Genomic DNA, 9,782 nt, shown 5'->3' with positions numbered 1-9,782 from the left:
AGTGCTTGCTTGCCTGGCACCAGGTGTCAGAGCTTGATTGGGGTAGGGAAGGAATCTCTAGAAGGGTGGTACTGGCCTGGCCTGGGCTATTAAAGCCCAGCAGGATGAGAAAGGCATCCACATGAGAGGCAACTGCAGCAACAGTGATGGGCCAACACTATATTTATGTCTGAGCAGAGTAAGGAGAACATCTTTGTGAGAGGATGATGGGCAGGGCAGAAAATTGATTCCACACAGGCAGGACTGAGCTAATAAGTAAATATATTTAGAATAATGGCAACCAGGTTTTTGACTGTCAGAAAAAAGATATAAATATGAAAATGGATGCAAACTAGAATGAATTCTGTGCTATTGGATTGGAATTGGAGGTAGTGGTATGAACCAGTGGTTTGATTGATTGATTGATTGATTGATAGGTAGGTAGATGTAAAAATAGATGTAGATGTAAATGTGTAGATTATATACATGTAATGTACATGTATATATAATGTACCGTATATATATGTATATTATCTTTCTCTGCCTGGGAGCAGCAACAAATAGCAATGAACACATCTAATGCCCATAACTTGGTTTCTAAGTACCAATCTTCACTAAAAGGAACCAAGACTCTTTGGAAAAATAGCTGATTCCAGGGCATCATGAAAGTCCAAGATGAATATGAAATATCTTGTTAGGCCAGCAAGCAAAAAGTGCTCAGTGAATTATGGGGACATGTCAAAAGAACAGAGAAGTCAGCTTGAATGAGTTCCCAGTGGCCAAATCTGGGCTACTTAGAGCACCAAAATAACAATAATAGCAAATTGCAACCCATTAAAAAGGTAGGAATCCATGAGTCCATATTGATATAAAAAATGGACAAATAATTGGTGGAAAGATAATTAATAGAGGTAGAAGGAATGATTGATTTAGAAACTTACTATTTCAAAAACATAATAGTAATAATTCAGCCAAGAAGCATCAATAAATACTAAAAACTAGTGGATGAAAGATTGATGAGGAAAGAGATATTATGTAATCTCAAAATACCTCCTGACAAAACAGTAATGAAACAAATAGAAATCATGTGTCATCTGATAGGATGTAATATCATCTTAGTGACATTCCTACCAAAAGCACATAATCTTAATCTAATGAGGAGATATCAAGTATCCAGATTGAGAGATATACAAAATAACTGGTTTTATAATCTTCAAAAGAGTCAAGTTCATCTGAGTCAAGGAAAGATTGATATACTATTATAGTTCAAGGAGACTAAAGAGACAAGACAACTAAATGTAACATGTTATCCTGAACTAGATCCTTTTGTATTCTTGGAGCCATTATCAAACTTGAATAGGGCTAGTGTATTAGTTGATAGTAATGGATCAATGTTAATTTTCTGATTGTGATGGTGGTATTGTGATTATGTCCTTGCTTGTAGCAGTTATGGACTAAAGTTTTAGTATGGGCACTGGGGCATCATATGGCAATTTACTTACAACTTTTCAGGAAAAAAAGGTATTTGTATTATTGCTTAATAGTACAGAATTCTGTGCAGCAAAATAAAATAGATTTCAGGTAAATTAAGGTGTGTATATAGCCAATCCCACACAAATCACTTCTATATATACTGAGTGATTTCAGCCAGGGATTATCATATGGAATAGGTTTCTCAAAGAGCATGTGATTCTTGGTTTCATAGCTGCTAATCTCATCATTATACTTGCTCATATAAATCTTGGCTATTTTTTCTATTGTTTTCCTACTTTTCGTTGGAAAAAAAGATGTGCATAATTTTTCTCATTAATGTGCTAAAATTATAGTAAATATAATTTAACTTAAAATGTTTAGATCCCGAGTGATCCAGAAAGACTTTATATATAATCTGAACTCACTGAACAACTACAACTAAATATTACTTCTGAAGTTTACTGAGTAAGACTAACCTGTTCTTTCCTCTGTTCAGTATGTACTTAAAAATGAGGAAGGACCAGATTCCTGCGGAATCGAGATGTATACGGTGGTATGAATGTTGCTTTACTCACAGATATGAGTATAGAACACTTCACAAATTAAATTTATTCTGAGTTGCCATTTTTTAGGTTGATGGAAATTTGATCTCAATCAATATACATTTTTTCTCTTTTCTGTTGTAAGTTAGGAAGCAAAGCTTTGTAAATTGTTACTCACATTCCCAACTAAACTATAGGCTGAAACAAGAAGTTGAAAATGGACTTAACAGGTAAAACAAGATAAAAAAAACTTGATTTTCACATTGATTTGCTGAAGGAAATACTCAAAAAAGTTGAAGTTCTTATTGGACTAAGTAAAAACAATGCACTAAAAACAAACAAACAAAAAACAAATTAAAGCCATAAAATTCAAAACCAAAAGTTAATTTATGTAATTTAAAAAAAATTAAATTCTTTATTGTTTAAAGTATTACACTAATTTATGTAATTTTAAGGAATGTAATTCTGTCACCCTGTTATGAAATTCATAGATAAAATCTGGTGTAATCTTGCCTAAAGAAATCCAGTAAGGTCTCATACTTCTGAATATGGATACTGAAAGCACTTCTTCTTCTAGGTGGATGTAATAGCTTGCTAGCACTGTCATAACAAAGTACCATAGACTGGTGGCTTAAACAACAAAAGTTAATTTTCTCACAGTTCTGGAGGTTCAAAGTTCAAAATAAAAAGTGCCCGCAGGGCTGGGTTCTTTTGAGACCTCTGTCCTTGGCTTGCAAATGGCCAAACCTCTTGCTGTCTCTTCACATGGTCATCCCTCTTGTGCACATGTGGCCTGGTGTCGTCTCCTCCTCCTCCTCCTCCTCCTCCTCCTCCTCCTCCTCCTCCTCCTCCTTCTCCTCCCCCTCCTCCTCCTCCTCCTCCTCCTCCTTTACATGGGTGCTTATTTAAAATTTTTTCAATTGCAGTTTACATTCAATATTATATTGTATTAATATCTATTAGTCTCACCCTCTTCTTATAAGGACACCGGTCCTATTGGATTCAGGTCATACCCTAATGGTCTCTTCAGAGACTTTATCTTCAACTACAGTTACATTCATTAGAATTTTGAGGTAGGGGAAACACAGTTCAGTCCATAACAGGGCCCTAAATGCAAAAAAAAATAAAAATAAATAAAAAAAATTCTTGGATGTTATAAAACATTGATTTAAAAAAGATAAAAATTGTTTCTTTCTGGAAATATTGATATCATAGTTTTCCTTTTCTTCCTCAATTTTTTTTCTCCAGCTCTCTCTTTTTCTAAGTATAATTTAGGAACATTAAAATACACCCTTTTTAGTGTGAAGTTCTGTGAGTTTGTAACCACCACATTTAAGAAGGTTTTTATAATCAATCTTGCAGGAAGGATGAAAACCAAAGGTTGTCTAAATGTCAGTTAATTTTTACATGTGTGTGTGTGTTGGAAGGCTGACACACCCATAAGCAAAGTAAAGTTAAGAAACAAACCCAGGCAATGATTTAAAAGGTAAAGTAGGTAAAAACAAGTTTGTCTCCCTAAGTGATCTGAGGGGAAGAAAACTGCATCATTTAAGTATTGATATAACATTCCTTATTCACTGTACCTACCTTTACCAATCTAATCTCTGAAAAGAATCTAATATTCAACTATCTTATATTTATCATGGCTTCCTGAATATCTCTTCTATATGTAAGGCTTATACCAGACATACACCTCTGTGAAGCTTTCCTACTCAAGAAAATTAACCCATAATGGATCCCCAATTAGGTGATGTGGAGGATTATTTTTAAACAATGTAGGAGAAAATTGTTACTTTATTTTTATTTATTTGTTATATATTTTTTATTGATTTCAGAGAGGAAGGGAGAGGGAGAGAGACATCAATGATGCTAATCATTGATCAGCTGCCTCCTGCACGCCCCCTACTGGGGATTGAGACCGCAATCCAGGCATGTGCCCTTGACTGGAATCAAACCTGGGACCCTTCAGGTCCGCAGGCTGAGGCTCTACCCACCCACTAGGGCTGTTACTTTAGAATTTACAGTTTAGATGGGAAAATAAGTTATGGCCTTATTTTCTTTCCTTCAGAATTCTCCTTTTACTGTTGTAACGTTTTTTGGATGATTCTAAAATGTATTCTCTCATCTGAGCTATAGTCTTGGGCATCCCAGAAAACATAGCACCATGAATATCAGTGTCCCCTTAAACATTTACAGCTATGTTCATCATCTTCCCCACTCCCTCCAAAATAGTTTGTCTTAGATTTTCTAGTTCTATCATTGCTGTATTTTAGGCTTCCAGATTCCAATCACTGGAATGCTTTTATTTCCCTCATTCTTTATCATCAATTATTTAGCAATCCTGACATATATCTTTTTTTTTTTTTAACAAGGTAATAGTTTCCTATTGTCCTTCTCTCTTTTCTTTTCTAGTGACACAATTTTCTAACATGCTATATACCATTCTTTATTGTCTGGTTCTTCCTGCTAGAACGTAAACTCCTTGATGGCAGAGATTTTGTCTATTGTTTACTGCAATATCCTCAACACCTGGTATAGTATTTGTTAGATAAACTGAGCCCTTACTTTGTGCCAGGCAGGCACTGGGCTCTTTGTCCCCAAACCTTATTATTCCAAATGTATATACAAATATGTATAGCCTATCTATATACCTTTGGAATAATAAACTCAATATAAAATTCCAGACATTCATAATATCAAGGGCTCTCTATCTTGTAGCAAAACCTCCTGCTCCAAACTGGTCCCCTTGAAACTTACGTAGCTTTGTCTCTTCCAGCATTTGCTCAGATAAACTCCCTATAGAAATCTTCAGTCGTCCACTCTGAAATTCAGTGCAACTTCCACCTCTTTCACAAATCATTCCTCTTCTGCAGTATTTACCACATGGTTTGGGGGCGCTTGGTCACCTAATGCCTCATCTTATGTCCCACTCAATGTATCTTGCTTGGCACACAAAGGTTCAATAAATAGAAGCCACTATAATTTTCTTCCATTCCCACCTAGTGAGGGTCTGTAAGGCAAGCATCAGGGGTGCGTGATATTTGTATGTAATGTTCATGTGTTTAACTCCCTCAGCTTCCAGTCTGGTATTAAACACCTTTAAGAAGGTAACGTTTTAGAAAGGAAGAAAGCAACGTATATGTAACGTAAACTAAACATATAAAATGTCTTAAATAAAATGAAAACATCTGCTGTGGGAGTGCGCGAAGGGAGGCGAGAAGGGCGTCGCAGGAGGGCTTCGCGGGCGGCCAGGGGGTGCTGGGTTGGTTGTCGGCCCGAAGCCCTTTGGCCCATTACTCTCCTCACAGCGCCTCGGGCGGGCTCGCTTCCGCAGGGCCACGTGCCACTGTTTAGTTTAATCGCGCGTCGGGCCCGCTGTAAACGTCTAATAACCGCCTTCCCCGGCCAGGCCGCTACCGTCCATCTTCCTGCGGACGGGAGGGGCAAGGGCGCCAGGTGTAGCGCGAGTAAGTCCAGGCCCCCGGTCCCAACAGTCAAGTTTTCAAAAAACGCGCGCGTGGCTCCCCAGGCCGCATCCGTTGGGAACGGCCCCAGAGTGCCTCCGCTCATCGCCCCTCCCAACCCCCTGCCAGCCAGGGCGGGAGGAGGTGTGAAGCTGCTGGCAGGCTCCGCACGTCGGCGGCGGGGAGCGCGCCCGTCAGCGGCTGCAGAAAACGGAAGTGGGTGAGAGCGGATCGCGGTGATTGGCTGAATTGACATGTCTCTCAAGGGGCTGGCGCGAACGCCACTGCGGAGTTGGGCGAGGGGACACGGCAAGGGGAGGGGTAAAATCACTGGGAACAGCCGCGGTGCTGGGGGCAAATGAATCGCGGAGGTGCGGGGAGTGCAGGGGTAGTCTCTCGTCAGGGCACACTGGAGAGCTCGGGAGTAAAAGCGGGACGGTAGAGGCAAGGCAGGAATGGAGCAGGCCGTGAGCTTGATTAGACCGCGGAGGGCGGGGAGTCTGTGATCAAGAGCGGCGCTGCGGCGCGGTAGGCGGGACTCAGGAGAACAAGGCGGGGATTGGCGGGTAGCCCTGGGCTGCCGTACGTCGCTGGTGACGCACGTCTCCGGGAGGGTGCGCGCGCGTTCAGCGGCCTCTTTGTGTGGTGCCTTGATAGGGGATCGGAGGTGGCGGTAGCTGCGGCCTTGGTTGTCTTCCAGTCTCCTCGGCTCGCCCTCTAGCCGGCATCTCTCCCCTTCCCTCCCCCTTCCTTTTTTCCTCCTTCCCTCCCCTTCCCTCCTTCCCTTCCCCGTCGGTGGTCGGCGGTGGCGGCTCCAGCAACGGCTGGGCCCGATCTGTGAAGAGGCCTTAGCCAACGATAACGGCGACGGCGAAACCTCGGAGCTCGCAGGGCGGGGGGAAGGCCCGGGCCTTGGAGATGGAGAATTCCCAGTTGTGTAAGCTGTTCATCGGCGGCCTCAATGTGCAGACGAGTGAGTCGGGCCTGCGCGGCCACTTTGAGGCCTTTGGGACCCTGACGGACTGCGTGGTGGTGGTGAACCCCCAGACCAAGCGCTCCCGTTGCTTCGGCTTCGTGACCTACTCCAACGTGGAGGAGGCCGATGCCGCCATGGCCGCCTCTCCCCATGCCGTAGACGGCAACACGGTGGAGCTGAAGCGGGCGGTGTCCCGGGAGGATTCGGCGCGGCCCGGTGCCCACGCCAAGGTGAAGAAGCTCTTTGTCGGTGGCCTTAAAGGAGACGTGGCCGAAGGCGACCTCATCGAGCACTTCTCGCAGTTCGGCACCGTAGAGAAAGCCGAGATTATTGCCGACAAGCAGTCCGGCAAGAAGCGTGGCTTCGGCTTCGTGTATTTCCAGAATCACGACGCGGCGGACAAGGCCGCAGTGGTCAAGTTCCATCCGATCCAGGGCCATCGCGTGGAGGTGAAAAAGGCCGTCCCCAAGGAGGATATCCACTCGGGTGGAGGCGGAGGCGGCTCCCGGTCGGGCCGGGGCGGCCGGGGCGGCCGGGGTCGCGGCGGTGGTCGTGACCAGAACGGCCTGTCGAAGGGCGGCGGCGGCGGTTACAACAGCTACGGTGGTTACGGCGGCGGCGGCTACAATGCCTACGGAGGCGGCGGAGGCGGCTCGTCCTACGGGGGAAGCGACTACGGTAACGGCTTCGGCGGCTTCGGCAGCTACAGCCAGCACCAGTCCTCCTACGGGCCCATGAAGAGCGGCGGCGGCGGCGGCGGCGGCAGCAGCTGGGGCGGTCGCAGTAACAGTGGACCTTACAGAGGTGGCTATGGCGGTGGGGGTGGTTATGGAGGCAGTTCCTTCTAAAAAAATGTTAATGTCTGGGTTGACTTTAGGGGTAGCTGTTTTCAACAACCCTGGGGTCAACTCCTGAGTTCCTGTCCCTCCCACCGCCTTCCCCATTTGCCCTTGGGGGAGCCGCTTCTAAGGCTGCTTACCCTTAGGGGTATTGCCCTGTTTGCCTGCCACCTCTCGTCTCTCCCTCTGAAGATGGACTCTGCCCCACATACACATTTTTGTGTTAGTTATTGATGGACTCTATTTTTTTATTATTACTTGGACCTTGGTCGTTTTTATACTAGCAAAATGTCTTGTTTTAATTTGTGTTTTTTTTTGGGGGGGGGGGAGGGAGTGAACTTGCTGATTCTGTAGCAAAACCTGGGTGGGGGTTGGGGTGGGGGGTTAGTTTACTTTGTTGTAAGGACTTGATACCTGGCTACAGCGTTTTCTATGAAATCTACTTGGATCCCATGCCTGAAATTTGGAAGCATATGTACAAAAATCATTTTTACGTTTTATTTTTAATAAATCATTGTGTTTGACCGTACATGTCTAACATTTTTTTTTTCTAGGATCCATTCCGTACCGTTTTAAGGGATATTAGTTGAAAAGTTTTCGTGTTAATTCTTAATTTTGATGTGTACTTAGACAAACTTTTAAAAGGTCCTGTGGTTTTTATTTTTTTCTGTTGCCCTGCTAGTGACGTGTTGAATTTTATCCCTTTACAGGTAAAACTTTTGAAATGGTGGATGGGGCTTTTTAAAATTTTCAAAATTTCTGTGCATCCATCTCTTGTACTTAAAGGGTTTGCTTATCATCTTGACATGATTGGTTACTACTTTCTATGAGAATTTACTTCAAAGTATGTACTGTGCAGTTCTAAAATATTTTGTGTTAAGCATGTGTTTTCATTCATATAAACTGTTTAAAAATTTTCAGATGGCCTAGTTTCATCCCTCTTATTGGTTTGTCTGTAATGAATGGTTACAATAAGGGTTATATTTTACCCTCTAAATGCATTTTTGTATTTTCAGAGCAGGTTTAAACGTTTTTTTCCCTATAGCTGCTGCCCTCATGGAAATCCTTCTCCCAATGTTTGTAGCGCCATCTACTGGCAGGATGGCATTATATGGGCAAAACAATTCGTTTAAAAACTTGAGTTTAGGACAATTGCATCAGATTTAGAAGTTTTGCCATCAAAAATCTGTGCAGACTTGGTTACACATTTACTTGTAACTAAGGTGGGCTTTACAGGAATGTAGTTATGAGTCCATATCACAATTGCCCTTTTTACCTGAGATTTGAAAATGTAAATTGTTATGCATAGCTTGGGCAATGGCCCCAAATTGCTATGACAACAAACGAACCAGCTACGTGTACTGGTATCTTAGGTGCAAGTTGTAAAGCAAAATATCTGTATTCTGCTTGGTTAACAAATGTATATTTGTAGCCCTTTCATGCGATAGATTTCAAGTTGTTGTTTATAAAAAAACAAAACACAACGATATAGGAGAAAATTACCTTCCTGGATAGAAATATAGAATAGCAACGTTTATGGATATAACAAATAAAGAATTCAATTCTTTACACGATTGAGTGAGAGTATGTATAACCTGGTGGGTGGGTTCAGAGTACCTGTTAATCTAGTACATTTAATGTTAGGAAATATTTGGCTTCAATCTTGCTGTCTAAAGCTGTGCTAAGAAGCTTTCTGAAGGAGATTATTGGACTTAAAAGGATATTTTAACATCTGACCCCTTTTCTCTTTTAGTTCTTGTCACTATTTTTTTTAAGATGCTTGCCAAATTTTTTCCCTTTAATTATCAGGGCTCTACTCTCAAGGGGAAGAAAGGTCAAGATTGCTAAGCTAGGTTATGGCTGCTCAGTTGTCACTTTGACAAAGGGTAGCTGATGCTTGGTACAAATAAGTACGTTCTGTGGCAAATGGGATAGATGATTTTGCACATAGAGTAAACACAAGGTCTTTTGCTCTCATGATTCTACAGTTTCCTTAAATTTGTTTTATTTTTCACTTTTAGTGAAACCCTACATGTGGGCTTTATTTAGTATTTTGGTCCAATGTTTTGGAGTTCTGTAGGGTACAGAGAATGATACATTTAAATTTTTTGTTATAATTGTCACTGTCTACTCAGTTTTAGTGGAAGGTCTATTTTTTTCTGGGAATAGACCACCTTTTGGAGGGTTTTCAAAGTGATAAGATTGTTGTCATTTTGAATTCCAACATAGTGACTTCTAAAAAGTTGAATTATGTAAAAGTAACTCCTGTTTGCTAGAAAAGTGACTTAGTGTCCTGTTTAAGGTATATTAGTACTTAGCTATATTGTCATGTATGTACCTTTACAAATTTCTGTAATTTGGACTGGTATTTACTCTCTTCAGAATTCCTCTTGTCAGTTTTTATGCAAGCATTTTTGGCGCGTGGGACTTTTATTGGGAGGAGGGCAACCAGTTGTATGTTTTGATTTCTTTCATTTATGAATACAATTTGTCTCCCTATTGTGAAGAA

The 9,782-nt window shown here is 42.1% G+C and overlaps 1 protein-coding gene across 1 annotated transcript; it reads left to right on the top strand.

Annotated features, from left to right (window-relative positions):
* Positions 1–6,069: 6,069 nt before the first annotated feature.
* On the top strand, positions 6,070–8,844 carry HNRNPA0 (heterogeneous nuclear ribonucleoprotein A0). The gene has a single exon (XM_059698458.1). It carries the CDS (start codon positions 6,377–6,379, stop codon positions 7,280–7,282), a length of 906 nt encoding a protein of 301 aa, XP_059554441.1. The 5' UTR covers positions 6,070–6,376; the 3' UTR covers positions 7,283–8,844.
* Positions 8,845–9,782: the final 938 nt, after the last annotated feature.

Source organism: Myotis daubentonii, chromosome 5, assembly GCF_963259705.1.
Source record: "Myotis daubentonii chromosome 5, mMyoDau2.1, whole genome shotgun sequence".
In the NCBI taxonomy this organism is placed as follows: Eukaryota; Metazoa; Chordata; class Mammalia; order Chiroptera; family Vespertilionidae; genus Myotis; species Myotis daubentonii.
The sequence above is the reverse complement of the archived record's forward strand: the minus strand, read 5'-3'. Positions and strand labels throughout refer to the sequence as shown.

What these genes read in the sequence shown, in the direction of transcription:
- HNRNPA0 (XM_059698458.1), top strand. Translation starts at nt 6,377, where the DNA reads ATGGAGAATTCCCAGTTGTGTAAGCTGTTCATCGGCGGCCTCAATGTG.